The 19,195-nt window shown below is 44.1% G+C and overlaps 1 protein-coding gene across 3 annotated transcripts in view; it reads left to right on the forward strand.

The window, feature by feature from the left end:
- Positions 1-19,195, forward strand: part of dennd5b (DENN/MADD domain containing 5B) — a 90,097-nt gene that overhangs the window by 58,977 nt on the left and 11,925 nt on the right. For all 3 annotated transcript variants that reach the window (XM_028570519.1, XM_028570518.1, XM_028570520.1), the window contains 10 exons: positions 6,213-6,400; positions 7,743-8,333; positions 9,073-9,304; positions 13,428-13,578; positions 14,439-14,529; positions 16,282-16,413; positions 16,790-16,942; positions 17,208-17,289; positions 17,421-17,502; positions 18,926-19,054. In XM_028570519.1, coding sequence (XP_028426320.1) covers positions 6,213-6,400; positions 7,743-8,333; positions 9,073-9,304; positions 13,428-13,578; positions 14,439-14,529; positions 16,282-16,413; positions 16,790-16,942; positions 17,208-17,289; positions 17,421-17,502; positions 18,926-19,054 — 1,831 coding nt within the window. The remainder of the gene's footprint in view (positions 1-6,212; positions 6,401-7,742; positions 8,334-9,072; positions 9,305-13,427; positions 13,579-14,438; positions 14,530-16,281; positions 16,414-16,789; positions 16,943-17,207; positions 17,290-17,420; positions 17,503-18,925; positions 19,055-19,195) is intronic.

Consider the following 19,195-nt stretch of genomic DNA (forward strand, 5'->3'; position numbering starts at 1 on the left):
ATAACTGCTCTTAAACTGTGAAAAGTCAGCATCTAAGTGAAAAGGATCTGGGACATTTTCACATAAAGAAATACTTGCTTTGAGCAATGAAAGATTTAAAACATTCATCACCCCATACCAGGAGCCTGAGGGTTCTGCGCAGTATCTTAGTGGTTCCTAGGACTGTGTGTGCTTTTCTGGACAGAGATCTCTGGAGCCCGGTTTGGGGCGTGCAGCCCCAAGTGCTCAGATTACCACTGGAACCACTGTTGCCTACAATTTTAACATCTTTTCTAGCTCCTCTCCAAGGCCTTGGTATTGTCCAGGCTTCTTGTGTTCCTTCTTCTCCATGTTGCTGTATCAGTTTGCTACTGCAGATATTGGAACATTGAGTTAGTTTCTGGGAGGGATGTCCTGATCGCAAGTATCGGAATCGGAGCCGATGTGGGCATTTTTTTAACTAATCGGAGATCAGGATTTAACCTGATTACCTTACTCCGATCATTTACATCAGCTTGTAGTGATCGCCGCCTTTAATCACACACGCCCTGCGCCACAGACACACCGCCGGACTGCCTGGATGTCTGCTCTGTTTTGGTGTTGAGAGAAAATGGCTATTTTAATTCCAAAGGCCAAGGGAACTTGATCAGGATGGCACAGGATGACCAGCATAGTATCCTGGATCCATGAAATAACTAGCCTTTAAAAATAAAACTCTGCCTGCCTCTATGGGAATTTAACATAGAGGTGTACTCACTTTTGTTGCCAGCGGTTTAGACATTAATGGCTGTGTGTTGAGTTATTTTAGTTATACAAGCTGTACACTTAATACTTTACATTGTAGCAAAGTGTAATTTCTTCAGTGTTGTCTCATTAAAAGATATAATGAAATATTTACTAAAATGTGAGGGGTGTGAGATACTGTGTGTGTGTGTGTGTGTGTGTGTGTATGTATGTATGTGTGTGTGTGTGTGTGTGTGTGTATATATATATATATATATATATATATATATATATATATATATATATATATATATATATATATATATATATATATAAATACTGTATAGCAAAAGTGAAGTAATCGTAATTACGAATAATTTAACCTTTTGGGAAGTATGCTACATACCAAACAGGCATGTGTGGGCTGTTGGGTAAAGATGCAACTCTTCTTTTCTTCCTTTGTGAGAGTGAGACAAAAAGATTGATGCCACTCTCATGTCTATGTGTTCAGAACAGAGCTGGAGTCAGGACATGGTTAGCCTAGGTGCACATTTGAACTTCGGACAAAGCCATGTCAGCTCTTTCTAATCTTTATGCCAAGCTAGGCTCACCACATCCTGACTCTGTACTTAACGCAAAGACACGAGATCGATATCAATCTTCTAATCTGTTAAAGAAAGCTAAAAAAAAAAAAAATAAGCTAGTAAAGTGTATTGCCCAAACAACGGACCTATTCCTTTAAGAACTTAGCATCAGCTGCAAATAGAGAAAAGGTGGCCAACAAAAACTAACCCTGCACCAGGAGAACGGTTTGATGTTAATGAGGAGGAAAACCCTGCATGGAGCATCATTTGGCTGAAAGCAGGTGAGGGTTGAGTTCAGGGGAAAGCTGGAGATGGATGTTAATGAGACGCAGCCCCACCATATGTTCCCACGCTCCTCCTAATCAATCAACAAGCAATTACACCATGACCCCCTACCTGTCCTCCCCACACACCCATTGGCTGTGACAGGAAGGCATACATAGAAAGTGACACCTCGAGTGTCTCCTCCAATGATAGGGCACCGTGGGGGGGTGGGGAAGGCATGCAGGATGTCATCGTATGGTAATCCCTGTAGTTCATTTACATCACTGGCAGGCAGTTGGTAAACCATGAGAACTGATATGTGTGTGTAAATGCTGATAGAAGCTGTTTTTATCTGAAGGAGCTTTTCATCCAAATGATATAGAACCATATTTTCTTACTGACCGTGTTGCCACTGGTAGCATACAATGATATTTAGATAACAGTGTGCTTCTAACTTTGTGGCAACAGGTTGTGATTGGCTCTTTCCTGTTTCAGTAGAGCTGCTGCCCCCGTGCACAAAGCCAGATGCATCAAGAAATGGTTTCCCAGTCTGTTATCACAGCAGCAAATATTTTATCTTTCACCATAAAAATCAGTACAATAGTACAAATAAAGTGTTAATACAAAGTCATTTATCAGGAATGTGCCCTTGCATATTTTTGATTGTCCAAGTCAGCACTGATTGCACTGAATTGCTTTCCCCCCTGCATTGGCACCCCCATCCTTGTGCGTTTTGAACACGGCCTTATCGCCCAACATCAGTGGCCTACCTCACCAAAACCTGCTGCATGGTACTCACTTCTTACCCTCCACACTCTCAAACCTCCACAATCACGTACTGTAATTGTGGCTGATGGCGGACCATGAGTTTGCTTCTTAAAATGTTAAACGATTGTGATTTTCAGCTGCTCTTTCTTTAGTGCACCTGACCCAATCACTTCATCTCCTATCTTCTTCAAAGACATCTGCATACACATAGCCGATGCATCGGAAAGCCAAGAGAGAAAGGACACGCGGAGAAGAAAACAACAAAACACACGCTGTCTAATAAGCTATAAAGTGAGCGTAGGTGTGAACATGAGTATAATCGTTGCAGGCAGTTTGCCGTGTGGAACCATCAGTGCCCTTGTGACTGAATGGGAGCCAATCCCTGCTGCCAGGTTCCATAATCTGGCGGAAGGCCTGGAATCAGAAGAGGGAAGGCTGTTACAGCAGCAGATGCAGCGTTTCCTCCAGGAAATTCATTAGTCGAGGCGATGGTCATTGGGATTGGGTGAACCAACCCTTTAACGCCGCATCGACATTCTGCCCAAATTGTACTAACCTTTCTTGACAGTCGCACTGGAAACGATCTAGGACACACTCCTATCACCTCTTCGTTTCTAACTGTCACAGAGTCACTTTGCCCGTGACTTCCGTGTCAGTGCTCTTCTTGATTTAATCCGTTTTGTTGGCTGTTTATTGTGTCTCGTTTTCAACCATTTTGGTGCTCTGTTTGTGTGTTTTCTTGTATTTCTTTGATTTGGCATGGGATGGGATGCTTCTCTAAGCCTCTTTCGTTTTGATTTATTTCAAATTTTCCCTCCATACAGTCATTTTCTGACTCTGTCATTATGTCCCAGTGTAATCATGGTGCAGCTGAACTCATGTCAGCTGGTTACCACAGACAGCTCACTTCTTCCCTTGCGAGACTGAGCTGCCGGTGTTTATCAGTCCCTAAAGCACCGTTTACAGTTTCACAATGACTCGACATGTCCTGTCCTGTTTTTTCTAGCATCCTCTAGCCCTGTCTCTGCCGGGGCTTTCTGCAGCGCCACACATAGATGCTAAATTAGATTTGTTGCTTTTTCATATCATTGCATGCTTGCTCATCCATCACAGGCGCCTGCACTTTGTCATATTTCAAAGGGAGTTTTTTTTGCCAATGCGGAAGGTGTTGTCAGAGATGAATTGGCCCTTTTTAAAGGAACACCCATAGCTATTTCTATCAGGACCAAAAAATGAAGGAAGATGAATTAGTTCAACTCCGTTCAGCATGAGGAGAAAATCAAATCAGTCACTGTTAGATCCTGTCCTCATCATCGTCTCGTTTTTCCCCGTAAGGCCTCGCTTTGTGTCAGCTTTGATGTTTTTCACGGCGAGGAAAGGAATGAGGGGTGTGATTTATGGGGTGTGAAAAGAGCATCGCTAAGGAGAAGCACTTTTGGAGACACGTCAGGTTGTAACAGCGAATGAAGCCAGCTGAGATACTGAGGCTAAAAACTTATCCTGGTGTGATGTGAGCATGAAGGAACAGGCAGGAAAGGTATGGTAATGTAACCGGTTCAAAGAAAGCAGAGTGTTTTAGTCCGACTCCTTCGCTGTGTTTCCCACGGGGGGGTATGCGTGTTTGGGAGAAACGTTGAACCTGTCCAGACTTGAGAGAAAGCAAATACAGACTTAAACATACAGCGAACACACACACACACACACACACACACACACACACACACACACACACACACACACACACACACACACACACACACACACACACAGGTTTGTGCCACTATCTTTGTGGGGACCCATCATTGACATAAAGCATTCCCTAGCCCCTTACCCTAACCTTAACCATCACAACTAAATGCCTAACCTTACCCTAACCCTAACTCCCCTCACCCTAACCATAACCTAATTCTAACCCTAATCCTAAAACCAAGTCTTAACCCTCAAACAGCCCTTTAAACTTGTGGGGTCCAGCATTTTGGCCCCACAAAGCTGTTGGGATCCCACAAGTATACTAGACTCACGGTTTTTGGACCCCACGAATATAGTTAAATAAGCACACACACACACACACACACACACACACACACACACACACATACATACACACAAAGAGATGTGGAATAGTTCTGAATGGAGAATCTTCTTTGTGTTGTATGTGTGTAACGTTTTGTGGTTCAGATGAAATGAAAAGTTAGCTGATGGGAACGTCATTAGTTTTGCAGGTATGTTGTCATAATTATAGAATGAATGAAAATTTGAGATTACTTAAATGAATACAATTCATCCTGAGGGGAATGTGAACGTTGTTGCTAAAGAGTCACTGAGACATTTCAGGATTGGAGACAGATGAATAGCCACCGCTAGCATGGCTAAAAACGTGAATCATGCTTTAATCTGCCCCAAGCAGATGGAATATGTTGTCATTGAATGTTCATGATGAGAATTGGACCACTTTGCTGATATTTTCGGCAGATGTGTTGATAAAAAAATTAAATGTAATCCAAGCAGCTATTTGCACATTGGTAGTATACAAACGGAGACAGGGGCGTCCTTTGGTTAACATGAATATATGTACAAAATGTCATGGCATCCCATCCAATAGTTGTTGAGATAGTTCAGTCCAAACCAACCAGCAGACCTTGCCATCCACAGAGCCACACCACTAGCTTGACTAAAACAGAAAAGAGGGTAGACCCTTTAATGTCAAATGGCCCCTGCCATTTAGCGCAGCTCTTATGTGACGTAGTGGTTGAATCTTTTGAATGAATACAGTTAGATAAAGGAGAGTGTGCAGTGAGCGTTTACAGACGGTCAAAGGTGAGATTACTTATGTCATTAGATTAGATTTACCAACCCAACATAAAAGAGTTGTTGCTACAGTTGCTAAAGAACATGGTGCACAAAAAGTCCAAGTTGCGTAAATGTGAATACTGTGGGAAAGTATCTTGGAATTTGGTTATGGTAACAAAAAAACAAAGCGATGTGGTTAAATTTCACACACTTACATACACGCACACACTTTCTATTTTCCTGTCACAACATGCCTGTTTGCCTGTCACCATGCCTGATGTGGTAATCATTAGTGTGTGTGTGGTTACCCTGCTTTTATTTATTAGAGCTGATCATCAGAGAGCTGCATTTTTACGTGTCTGTTTAAAAGACATATACTCACGTACTCTTTTCAGGAAGTGTACAAGCAAAGCAGCTGTTTGTCGTCTGGGTTCTCCCGTTGAATATAAATCAGTGTGGTCAGTGGTTAAGGCACTGGTGAGCTTAATGCGTTTTCAATGAAAGTGCACAGATTCCATATGTGCACATGCAGACTGACGGGCACTGACTGAACTAGACGGAATGAAATGAAATGAGAAAGGGGGAGGGGGTAGGACTCCCTGATGTTTTATTCTTTGATTGCAGGCTTTTCACTCTGGCCATCACAATAACGTCTGATGAAACTGCTGCTGAATTCAATACTAGAGCCAGCCTGCAACCACTGACCTTAATCTGTTTTAGGGAACAGAGGCAATACTACACACACACACACACACACACACACACACACACACACACGCGTGAGAACATGATTGAAAAGAATCCAACAGAATGATTTGACTTGATTAAAGCCTCTCGCACTTCAATACTCTCAATATATATGTATTTCATAAACCTCTTACTCTTTCTCCCCCATTCCCTCGCCTCTACTCACTTCAAGAGTCTGTATTGTGCAATAAACTCATCCTTACATGTTTGAAGCATTCATTGAAGAAGAAAAAACTTACTTTCATGAACAATTTTACAATACTTTTGTGTAATAACCTGAATATGAATCATTGTCTTTTTCTTTAAATTCTATCATAAAAAAAAACGCGCCCATACTGTTCTTTCTCCTTCTCTCAGACTACCAGCGATTGATGACAGTGGCCGAGGGCATCACCACCCTGCTGTTTCCCTTCCAGTGGCAGCATGTCTACGTTCCCATCCTGCCGGCCTCTCTCCTTCACTTCCTGGATGCTCCTGTTCCCTACCTGATGGGCCTGCAGTCAAAAGAGGGCACAGACCGCTCCAAACTGGAGCTTCCTCAGGAGGTACATGGCCAACCTATGGATAGTCACCTCCATGCCCTCGGGTTAATAAGTGTTAAAGTGGGGTTGTCAGCCTTTGCTTTCGCTGGGCTTCAAGTCATCAGCAAAGTATGAATGGCAACATTAGGACTCTGGACTTGGGACTTAGATTTAATGGCTGTGGGTTTTTTTGTGGTCATTTAGGCTCAAGTAAGGTAAAAACTACAGTGGAAGGTATAGGAAAGCAAGGACAGTAAGTGTTAGCATGCACAAGCTGACTGCTGACAATACAATGTCCAAGGCCAACACTGAACAACAGCACCCCCCCACACACACACACACACACACACACACACACACACAGACTACCAGGCTCCTGTTCATAATTACAGCTCTCTGTTCCAAGGCCCTAACAAAGCGGAAACATCCAGGCTCGCTGGCTTCCGGCTTTGCTTACATCCCCGGCTCCCAGTGCATGTTAATCCGGCGCATTCTGTATGCATGCTAATTATCCCAGCCAGCACAGGATGCTGCCGCGGAGCACCCACGAGCCCGTCTGCCTCGCCTCCCCTCCTCCTCCCCCATACGGGTTCCCCCTGCCTGCTTACACTGGTGAATCTCCATGTGTTTCTGAATGATCCTTTGAAGTGGCTGTGACCTAGAAATGGGCTGATGATGAAAGAATGGCTTAAAGCAAAGCAGAGAGGACATTATAATAAAAAAGCAAACTATGTAAGTGGGGAATAAATGCCAGACAAGGATTGCCTTTCTGAACCCTGTTCTTCAACCCTGTTCTTTCTTTTTAAACACTATGTGACATCTCTTTTCTATCTCTTTTCTCTTCTTGTACATGAACAAGTCTAGTGGGCTCAGATCCAAACCTAGGCAACCTTTCTAGAGATAAAAAGGTTCGCGATATGCGTGGTGGCATTTTCCAGAATGTATATCTGTGTTGTCTGGCATGTGTACCTCAGTGATTTCCTATTTCTGTGGTTTTGAGAATGATCAAATCTTAATTTAATCCAATATGAGGGTGTCATGCTAACTCCATTATGTCAAATTTAGGTTGATCTCTGACAATGCGGGATTATCAATCACTCGCTGACCTACATTCTCTACATCTCCCAGCCCCCATCAAACCTCCTAAATCCAATCTGTCCCTCATATGCCTCCTGATAATACCTGTCCCAGCTCCCTGGGCTCACCCTACGCCTGTTTCTTCTACACTTACACATCTTCTGTCTGTGACAGAGTATTTGATTTATTTATTTTTGGTACCAAAAATGTCAGTAATATCACTTTATCTGTAGCATTGTCCAATCCTGAGCTGTACTGTTGTAATATTAATGTATTTCCCTGTCCCCAGGCCAACCTGTGTTTTGTAGACATTGACAACCACTACATCGAGCTTCCGGAGGACTTTCCACAGTTCCCCAATAAGACCGAGTTAATCCAGGAGCTCAGCGAGGTGCTGCTGAGCTTTGGCCTTTCTGCCAACACCGGGGCCCCACCACGGACCCGCACCAGTCCCAGCAGCGCTCCCGGCAGCACCCCGTCCACCCCTGGCAGGGAGCGTAAGACTGTGGCTCTCCGGCAGCTGGAGGACGACGGGCGCAACGGAAACCTCGCGGTGGAGGAGCTGGCTGTGCTGGAGCTGCTGCAGGGAAACCCCACCCTGGAAAGACTGCAAGCGCTGACCAAACGCACCGGGGTGACGGTGGCCCGCGTGGACGCCCTGAGGGCCGGAGTCAAAACTCAGAGCACAGAGGGGCAAGGAGGCCGGACGGCAGCTGAAGAGGAGGAGCTTAGGAACGCCAAGCTGAACGTCCAGCTGAGGGAGGTGTTCGCCAGCCGCTTTACCACCATGTTTGCCGACTACGAAGCCTTTGTCATCCAGAGTGCCCCGGACCTGGAGTCCTGGCTCACCAACAGGGAGCAGATGCACAACTTTGACAAGGTGACGAAATCAAGCACAGAAAATAGAAAAAAATGACTTCTTTCAGGTCCAGGATTTGCTCTTCTTAGTGCAAAGAGAGGCTTCTTTCTAAGACACACTGTGCCCATGACAGAGTGTAAAGAGAGAACTGCCATATGGTCATCTGAATTATTCTGAGTGTAAAATGTAGTTTATGTCTAACACTGGAAAGGAAATTCAGGTAGAAATGTTATGTGCCTGTGTGATTAATCGTGACCTGCATTCAGAGCATTGTAGGGATCGTAAATGACAGTGTTTACAAACTACATGCAGTAGGTTTCCATTGTGAAATGCCATCTCCTGCACAGCTATGAATAAATGAATATTGGTACAAGGCTTTTATTTGGGACAGGCTGTGGACCTTTTGCAGTAGTATATTTTATAAATGTTAGCAATGTTTGGTATTTCAAATATCCTGCAATAACAGGAACATAACACAGAATAGAAGATTAAGGCTTACATGATGATTATAATACGATTTTAATGACAGTAGCATATCTGCCGGTTCAATTTGAAGATGATTTACTTGTAAAAAGAGAAAAGAAAATAAGACTAACTGTATATCTGTCTATAAAGCAGCAAACAGGTGATCACAATGATTGGATCAGTGGCAGGTCCTTTTTGTCTTTAGTTTGCCTGAACAGGCCACACCTCCTGGCTAATATTTGTAAATTGACAGTAAATATATATTTCTGTATCTCCGTGCTCATGCCTGCTCCAGGCCTCGTTCCTGTCGGACCAGCCAGAGCCCTACCTGCCCTTCCTCTCCCACTTCATCGAGACACAGATGTTTGCCACCTTCATCGACAACAAGATCATGTCCCAGTGGGAGGAGAAGGAGCCGCTGCTCCGCGTCTTCGACACGCGCATCGACAAGGCCCGCCTCTACAACGTCCGCGCGCCCAGCCACCGATCCTCCAGCTACCAGAGGTGCTCCATCCTCAAGGAGTCTGGTAAGCTCAGCAGGAAGAGGTGTGACTGCTCAACCGTGTTCGAGTGAGGTTTATTCCACACAGTTAAACTCGAAACAATTAAGATTGGAATAAAAGTGGTTGGAGAGACCTATCCACTGGGAGAGAGAATCAGACTGGTAGTGTTTTGAATTGGCAGCAGAAAAAAGGAGCTTATTGACCAGCATGCTGTACATGCCTGTCCGTCCTTCAAAGCCTACCAGTCGTCCATTAGCCGAGGTCAGGATTGCACTGTGCCATGCACTTGAAAAACCCACATAAACGCCGAATCCACCTCTCTGCCCTCTTCTCCAGTTCTCCTTCCCCTCTTTGTCTGTCATCTATCGTCTGGAAGCAGCTCAGCCCTCCCCAATGACCAGAAAACCACACTTCTCATTTCTCTACATCCCAACACAGCATACACTCCATCACTCTCTCTCTTACATAAGCACAACCACATACCCTCTGACACCGTCTTAATGCAAGAGTGTTTGTTCAGGCTTTTTTTTTTCTCTCTCAATTAGTGCTGCTTGGGTTTCCCTTCGTTAAGCCTTTAATTGGTGCTGAATCTGCAGTGTGAGGTAGGAGGTCAGACTCAGGACTGACTCAGACTGGTGGAGACCAACAGGGAATCCATGAGGCCGCCTGTGTCTGTTTGTGGGTTACCGATGTTTATAAAACTGGAAAAGAGCAGGATTATAGGTTGACTTGTGTATTTAAAATTGAAGGATCACAGGGGAAGGTGTGTGTGGTTTTGTAAGAACATGCGAGTGGGATCAGATGAATGATATCACTGTCAGAACAGAGCTGGAGCAGGTTGCACAAGCTGTTCGTCAGTTCAAAGTCATGACACAAGTGTTTACTAAGTGGAGATTCATGCATTGCTTAATTAAAATAGGTAGCACCGTGCAACATGTGTCATTATGTAGAAATTAGTTGTGAGTGAATTGTTACTATATATTTACAAGCACTAACTGCCAGGTGTAGCTAACTAAACCGATTGAGAAAACAAGCAATAGCTAATATATGAACTGTTTAGAGAGGGAAAAGGGAATATGGAAAATATATATCTGACCTAATGTACGCTGGGAAGATTTAATGTTGAACAAAAAATAAACTTAAGGTTTTAGCAGTGATGTCAGAAATGACTAAGTAGACTAAATATTGTGGTTGATTAGCCAAACCAAATATTTCTCACTCATTCTAACTGCATGAATACTGCTATTTGTGAACCACATCTCCTTGCTAAGCTTAAAGCCTGGAAGCTACAGGAAACAGCTAGCCTGGCTCTGTCCAAAGGTAAAACCATATGCCTACCAACACATGTAAAGCTGTTGCATTAACAGATTTTTGGCCATTTGGGAACAGTGAAACAAGCTCTAATGACAATATTGTATAATCCAGGGTACAAGCGGCCGAAATGGGTTTCCTCAGGAGGGTGGCTGGCGTCTCCCTTAGAGATAGGGTGAGAAGCTCAGTCATCCGTGAGGAGCTCGGAGTAGAGCCGCTGCTCCTTCACGTCGAAAGGAGCCAGTTGAGGTGGTTCGGGCATCTGGTAAGGATGCCCCCTGGGCGCCTCCCTAGGGAGGTGTTCCAGGCACGTCCAGCTGGGAGGAGGCCTCGGGGAAGACCCAGGACTAGGTGGAGGGATTATATCTCCAACCTGGCCTGGGAACGCCTCGGGATCCCCCAGTCGGAGCTGGTTAATGTTGCTCGGGAAAGGGAAGTTTGGGGTCCCCTGCTGGAGCTGCTCCCCCCGCGACCCGACACCGGATAAGCGGACGAAGATGGATGGTATAATCCCCTTAAACTATGTTACGGCTAAGGTGTTAGCAAACATCAAGCACGGAGCAACGTTAGCATTCATTTGGAGCCGTGTTTCTTGCTGTCGGCCAAACATACTATAGGTGCAATGTTCACAATATTTTTAGCTCTGGTTTTGGGTCTCTACTAACTCCTGATAAGTATATATTTGGCTTTTTAGTCGCCAAATGCTCCACTATGTTCACCAGCACTTGAATGGAATGTTAAGCTAACGTTAGCAATCAAACAATCAGTTCACTGCTGACTACAAGTTAGCAATCAAACACAACAAAGGCTGTCACTTGAATGGCGTTTTGAGCTAACGTTAGCAATCAAACAGTCATAGATGGCTAAAACGATTCTGAAATTATTTCCATCTTCTGTTATTGTTTGTAATGAGAAAAGTTTATTACTTTATGGATTTCACAATGCAGCCAGATCCGGATCCCTTGGCGTTTTTAAATCCATTTAAATCTGAGCATGCGCAACTCACATCTGCACTCGACTCACATCGGGTAGTGACAACGAGGTTGATGAGAGTTGTGAGACGCCATAAAACCAAAAAACATGAACTAAAAGATGCTAAAACCCTTCATAGTACTGAGGGGAACTACAGAGGTGGTGTAAATGATCTATAGGTAAGAAGGAAAATATCGATTAGCCCAACTTTAACCTACCGACATGAGGTTGTTGAGATTTTCCATCTCATTTTGGAAAGAAAGCAAGCATTCCCTAGCAAATATATTTGTCAAAATGTTAAAGTATTTATACTACTACTGTGTATTTCTGCAAGTAATAGCTGTCCACCTGACACATTACAGTGGTTAACTAGCAGGGGTTAACATACCATTAACCCTAATGAACAGCTCAGAATATGACATTAAGGAATGTTATGAATTCATACTGAAACCACTTTACAATAATAATGTAATGATATATCTGATATATCAGGCAGATATAATAATGCAAAGCACAGCTGTCACTGTAGCTATATATGACGGAGCAGAGTGATTGTATCGTATGAACTTTCAGTTTGGCTCAACAGTCTCAGTTTTGCAGCATTTTATAGCTCCGATTATTATCCTCCTCTATAAGAATGATCATTTCACCCAGAGTTGTTTTTTTTCTTTTGGTGCGTACGTGCGTGCATGTATGCTGTCTTCTTGTAACCCACACTGTTTCAGTGCTAATGGGCCGAGCGATGTAAAGCTTTGATTGCATTTGGTGAGGTCATTTGGGGGCGATGGTGCATGCCGGGAGCCAATTACCCAAACAAAAGGCAGCCTTCCCCTCCGCCTGCCTTCCCCTGTGGCGACTCGCTCCGGTGCTCACCGCTCACCACTCACTCCACAACTGAGATTAATACTGCAGCGCCTGTCTGAGGAGTCCAGCAGGAAACGAAACAAGTTTGATGCTTCAGCAGGGCAACAGAACGCAGACACACAGACGATAATGTAGTGTGTTTGCTGTGTTTGAGGAAGATAAAGCAGGAAAAGGAGACAAAGGGAAGATTCAGGCTAACTGATAATGAATAAGTGTGAGAGAGAGAGAGAGACAGAGGGGGAGTTGAGAGGACAGCATATTTCATTAGTGATTTATAATATGAAACAAACTGTTTTGAAGTCCTGCAAGGTTTTTTTTCTTGGCAAATGAGCAGCTGTCGGAGAAGTGTGTGTGTGCGCGTGTGTGTAATTTTGGATGTCATACCTTGTACTTGTAGTTGCTGAGATCTGGGAACAGTTTTCGTTATTAATTTTAACGTGAAAGGTTTAGTGATGTTGCTATGTCCTCTGATCTCAGTAATTACTTTGGTAAGTACAATGTTATACCATTTCATCATATCGTCAACTGATAGAAAAGATGGACAAAACTAAGAACTACCATACCCCGAGATCCACAGAAGACATTATACAACTGTTTTCACAGGTTTATAGTACTTTTCATCACGTGTCCGTAAACTGATCCTGAAGTCAAAATCAGTGGCATTCCACTCTAATACATAAAGATGCCCTCAATATATTATTTCCCAATATCAAAGTTTTCTTTCAATACTCAGCTGTAAATGAAAGTGACAGTGACACGTGTCATCAAGCAGCTGGACCACTGCATGAGTCCCTAAATGTTGTGAAAACCCAAGATATTTAGATTAAGGTGGATACAGTGCATCAGTGTCAAATTCCCTTCAGTACTGTGACTATGACTTGACTCCCCCACAAGGGTACATTCGGTTGTGCTTACTCTGATTATGATCTTATTCAAGTCAAACAAAAATCTGAGTGGATTCTATCTCTTCCCCCCCCCCCCCTGCCCCCCCCCACCACAGCTCAGGCCATTGAGCAGCGACTGATGAAGATCGACCACACCGCCATCCACCCCCACCTGCTGGACATGAAGATCGGTCAGGGCAAATACGCGCAGGGATTCTTCCCCAAACTGCAGGCTGACGTGCTCAACGCCGGGCCGACCAATAACAAGTGAGTCGACTTCCACCTTGGCTGCAATCCACCCATGAAACCAGCAGCTGAAGTCAGCACTTAACACCAACACGTTACAGGCTGGCTGGGCTTCATGGGTCACGCTTAGGGCATTGACTGAAAATCCTCACTTTATATGTATTTGATTATTCTGTCTCTGTCTATCTGTCCATGTGGCTGTCTGTCTGCAGAAAAACAGTTACACAAAAAAACAGGGAGGATAGTGACTAAAGAAAAGAAAACCTTTTTTTTTTTTTTATTACACATAAAAGAATAGTTTTAGAAACTATACTGTACGCTAATTTGTGAAAGGTCTAACCTTTATTGGACAGTTGACAGCAGAGAGATGACAGGAGAGAAAAGAGAGAAAGAGATAGGGAATGGCATGCAGCAAAAGGTTCAATTTTATTTATAGTATCAAATCATAACAAGAGTTATCTCGAGACACTTTACAGATGGAGTAGGTCTAGACCACACTCTATAATTTACAAAGACCCAACAATTCTAGTAATTCCTGTAAAGGTCCCCAGTTGGAAACCAGGGATGCGGTTTATGGCCAGCCCTTAAGCCTCTGGTCTGCTTACTTTTCACTTGTTCGCCCTGCCACCAGTCTGTATGCTAAGCTATGCTAACCACGTCCTGACTCCAGCTGTGTACCCTTCCATACAGACATGAGTTTGATTATAATCTTCTCGTATGTCTCTTAGAAAAGAAAAAACTTAATATATGCTTCAATGTTGAACTATTTGTCAAACAGATGGGTCGCTCACAGACGTTTCTGTGAATGGCAATGTGTTTAGTAATTTCTATTTGAAAAGGGCTTTCAAATATGTTTTGAACTAGTATTGTCGGAACTGCAGGTGGTCTCATAGGACGGCGACAGCTCAACGAAGGAAGGACCGTCACAGACAACAAACGGAGCATCTGGCCCTCGATAACGACCTGAAAGAGGTAGAAAAATCTCTTCACAGCCCGAGCCATAACCTGCCCTCTGAATGCCCTCTCCCCCTCCTCTCTTCTCTAACGTCATGTAGTTTAAAAGCATGGCTTTATTGTTTCCGTTTGAGCTTTCTTTGTTCATTTTGGAGACTTCATGTGCATGCTGCCTTCTGTTTTCTATTCCATTCTTCTCTTTTGTTTCCGTCCCCTTCTGTCTGCTCGTGTGTCCTCTGTGCCCGTCGGTCGGGGGAACCCCTCTTCCTCCTCGTCGTCCTCCTCCTCAGCAGGTGGAGGGCTGTCTGGTCCTGCAGAACTCCATGGCGTTTTGGGAGTGGGACAAAGCGTCCCCTCCGCCTATCAAACCGCCTAAAAAATCTGCCTCTGCGTCCTGTCTGGTATGTGGAGGAGCTGCCTGTGTTGTGGACTTGTGCTTTCAGACCCCTCCACCCCCTACCTCCACCCCATACCGTATACTCTCACTGAGGCAGTGGGATGTTCTGTTTGCATTAACTGGATAATCCAGCTCTGATATGGTGTGAAGAGAGTGAACCGTAAACATTGAGGCTGATATCACTGCTTGAGGTCTTGGATTGCATGCATGCAATCGTTTTCTGTCAAACCCTAGTGCTTAGGTAGGCAATCTGGATCCACCGCGGTAATGGCAAACTCCACCACCGCCAATACAAACTAGTACTGCTGTATATAAAGAGATCATTACTGTATGTACATCCGAATGGTAAAATGCTAAACCTAAAGAGAGTATCAAAAGTGGGGTTTGATTTAGAAACATTATAAGGATTGAAACTTATTTTTAACCTTCTGCATGTTTGTGTGCTGCTGCGCGTCCTTGTGTGTGTAACAAGCATAGTGTGCATGCACATTTTACTAATTTAGCAATACGCCCAGAATGCACCTGAACACACCTCCCTGTAAGACCAGCACGCTCATGGGCGCACAGACGGGCGCAGGTGCATTTGCTATTTAAACGTGACGTGGGCGTGGGCCCTAACTCTTCCTAAAAGCACTACAGTGCACGTTTACTTCACCTCCATGCAGTGAAATGGACTGATTTCAGCCTAAAATGTCACCGTGTGAAAAGGCCCTTAGACATTTTCTGAGCTGAAAGCCAAACAATAACCAGAGCAGAGCAGATGGAAAGTTCTTCTTTCAAGGACGCAGTCTGAGATATAAAACATTGTGGAAATACTTACTTCCGTTACGGCTTCAGTGGAAACCCAGCTCACCTCTCAACACTCCCCAAAACACTCCTCTCCTGTGTCACACCCTTTTCTCTTAACGCACAGACATGTACATCAGGGGCATCAAACTCATTTTCACTAAGGGCCACACTGGAAAACGAGAATCACACCAAGGGCCAGACCGTTTATTTGTTTGGTTCCGACTTTTTTGTGGCTTTTTCAGACATTGAGTTTGACACATGTGATGTACATCATTTGAAGTGTTGATTTTCATAGCTTGTCACTTTAAAAAAAGAAATTGCAACAGCTGATTTAAAAATAAATAAATAAATAATCTGTGTAGTCAGAAGAGAGTGTTTTTGACAAATAGTTAATTCGCAGCAGGTGTGTGTGTGTGTGTGTGTGTGTGTGTGTGTGTGTGTGTGTGTGTGGTTTAATGCCTCGACCTTTTAGCGTGAATGCATTAAAAACCATCCAACAGATCAAGCATTTCTCTTGATTGCTGTGTTGTAATTAGAGGGCATGTTCTCCAGAGCTCACAAATTGCTTCTGTTCTGATCTTCAGAAATACATGCAGGAGGCTCGCAGCCTTGGGAAGAACCTTCGACAGCCCAAACTGTCTGATCTGTCTCCCGCCGTCATCGCCCAGACCAACTGGAAGTTTGTGGAGGGGCTACTCAAGGAGTGTCGCATGAAGGTGAAAGATGGGAGCGCAGTGTGTCCCTCTACCTAGAGACGACCTGCGACTCATTAGTACAGTCATTCACACACACATGCTCGGCGTGGTATCATCTCTCATGGACAATGCATGCAGTGAGAGACAAAGCTCATCACTCATGTTGCATCACCATTAGATGTCATAAAATGGCTTTCCTTCAAGTTTTAGGAACATCAGATGAAGACTTCCCATCTTAGAAACAAAAATATGTAATCATTAATTATAGCACACCCGAATGAGGCCAGTCACTTCAAACAAGCATTGACATCAGACAAAGCCCACTCCCAGATCAAACATTCTCTAGTCTCTCTCCGAGTACACTGGCGTTCTTCAACTGTGTGTGTTGTGTGTTCAGACAAAGCGTATGCTGGTGGAGAAGATGGGCCGGGAGGCGGTGGAGCTGGGCCACGGTGAGCCCAACATCACTGGACTGGAGGAGAACACTCTGATCGCCAGCCTGTGTGACCTGCTGGAGAGGATCTGGAGCCATGGGCTGCAGGTCAAACAGGTCAGCAAACACACACACACACACACATTTCCTAAACAGATTTATAAAAGCAATCGGATGGCACGCACCCACCATTGCGATTAATCAGGTTTGTATGACCATATTGGATATTGAGGGTAAGAGGTTATTGCCTGATAAATCCACTTATGTGTGTATAATCTTTCCCTTCATCAGTGAATGCATTAAGCTGTCTGTGTGTGTCTGTGTGTGTCTGTGTGTGTGTGATGTGATTTTGGTCCTCTGACACACACTTGTCACTTTTCAGGGAAAGTCGGCCCTGTGGTCCCACCTGCTGCACTACCAGGCCCGAGAGGAGAAGCTGGAGCAGCAGCAGGCAGAGTCGCCAGGTAACACACACACACACACACACACACACACACACACACACACACACACACACACACAGTCTGTACTGCATTGTCTAACACACATTTCTGATTGTAACAAAGCCATCATATCCTGTATTTAATCTCAACAGTGTCACAAGTTCCTGAGAGGAGGAAGTCTGACGGTTTCTTAGCGATGCCGACTCTACGTGTGTCTCTCATACAGGATATGAGGTATCTCATTATTTAATTACATAAACAACTAATCAAAGGGATTGTATGCACTGTAGTATTTATTTCCCATGCTGCAACTAGGGTTGGGTACCGTTTGGATTTTTACGATTCCGATGCCGAACCGGTACTTTTAAAACGATTCGACGTAGACTACAGAGAAAGTGTGATATTTTTACATCGGTTTTGGAGCGTGTACAAAAAGCCGTCTATCAGCAGGGATTGTAGAGTGCATGTCCAAGAATAGTGCGGGCACGTGCGCCACTCGGCAGAAAAGGGAGAAAGAAAAAAAGAGTCTGCCGCTGTCCGGAACGACGGAGGGAAAATATTTCAGTCGGAACCGAAATTTGCGTTCTAATCCGGTCCGAATACTACCTTTTGCATAGGAACCGGTACCATAGTGGAACCGGGTTTCGGTACCCAACCCTAGCTGCAACGCTACAAACACTTTCTGACACCTCAGAATCAGAGAACAAGCTCTTCTTTCTAAAGCTGCATTTTTGCACTGACCATTTAGTACATTACAGAAAATGTATTTGCATTCCATGATAAGTAATGTGTCAATCAAAACAAATGTGAAGATTTGCCGGCTCCACTCAACACCACTCGCTCTTTTTTGGTTTTAGCTAATGTTGTGGATAGTACCTGGCACAAACCTGCCATTTTTAAATAGCCAATACGCTCAATACGCGATCAATTGAGAATCCCACCTTCACTGAGGTAGTACTGTCTGCAATGGAAAACTAAAAGAGAACAGTGCTGGTACCAAGAAAATAAGTTGAGTCGAGCAGAGCCCTACCACACAGCGGAAACACGCCATATGCCGAAAAACACTGAATAGACTTCCACTGTTTCTGGGGTTCCTTGATATATCGTAGAAAACCCTGCTTCCCTAGGTGTTGTGGGAAATGAAGGAATCCCGTCTAATAGAGTTTGTTCATATAGCCCAAAATCATCAGAATTTGCCTTCGACCCCAGATTCAAGTTAGAAGAAATTCACACAAAACCCTTTTAAGAGTGAAAAAAGGGAAAAAAAAAAAACAAGAAGAGGAAGCTTGCAACACATGAGGAATTCCTCATCCAGGAAGTTATGAAAGACGTTTTCCATATACAGTAGACAGGAGATGCAGTACTTAAGTACATAACATAGTAAATATTGCGTGTAGTAAATGAAAGAGCTTTGAGCAAAGTGTAAATGAGCTGGTAAGGACCTGGACCAGCAATCCTTCTCTTTACTACAGTGACACGGAGACGAGGACAGACAGCTCATAGACACACACTAACTGAAGTCTAAGCAGAAGAGGCAGGTTAACGGAAGCTAAATTACAGTAGTTCACTCAACTCCCGAGAATCTCTGAACATCCGAGTGATGAGGGTGTGCCTGTTTTTTATCTGTCTTCTGTCCCTTCATTGTCTGTCTCCTCAGGCACATCCAGAGTATGTCCGAGATAAAGACCGATGTGGGACGAGCGAGGGCCTGGATCCGTCTGTCCCTCGAGAAGAAGCTGCTCTCTCAACACCTCAAACAGCTGCTGTCTCGACAAGCCTTAACCAAGTGAGCACACATGATTGACCACACACACACACACACACACACACACACACACACACACTTGCTTTGTGCTTTTGATAGGTGAGATTGATGCATACTAGGATCATTGCATGTTCCAAAAGATAAGTTATTGTAAACCAATCG

The sequence above is a fragment of the Perca flavescens genome, chromosome 23, assembly GCF_004354835.1.
Source record: "Perca flavescens isolate YP-PL-M2 chromosome 23, PFLA_1.0, whole genome shotgun sequence".
Taxonomy (NCBI): Eukaryota; Metazoa; Chordata; class Actinopteri; order Perciformes; family Percidae; genus Perca; species Perca flavescens.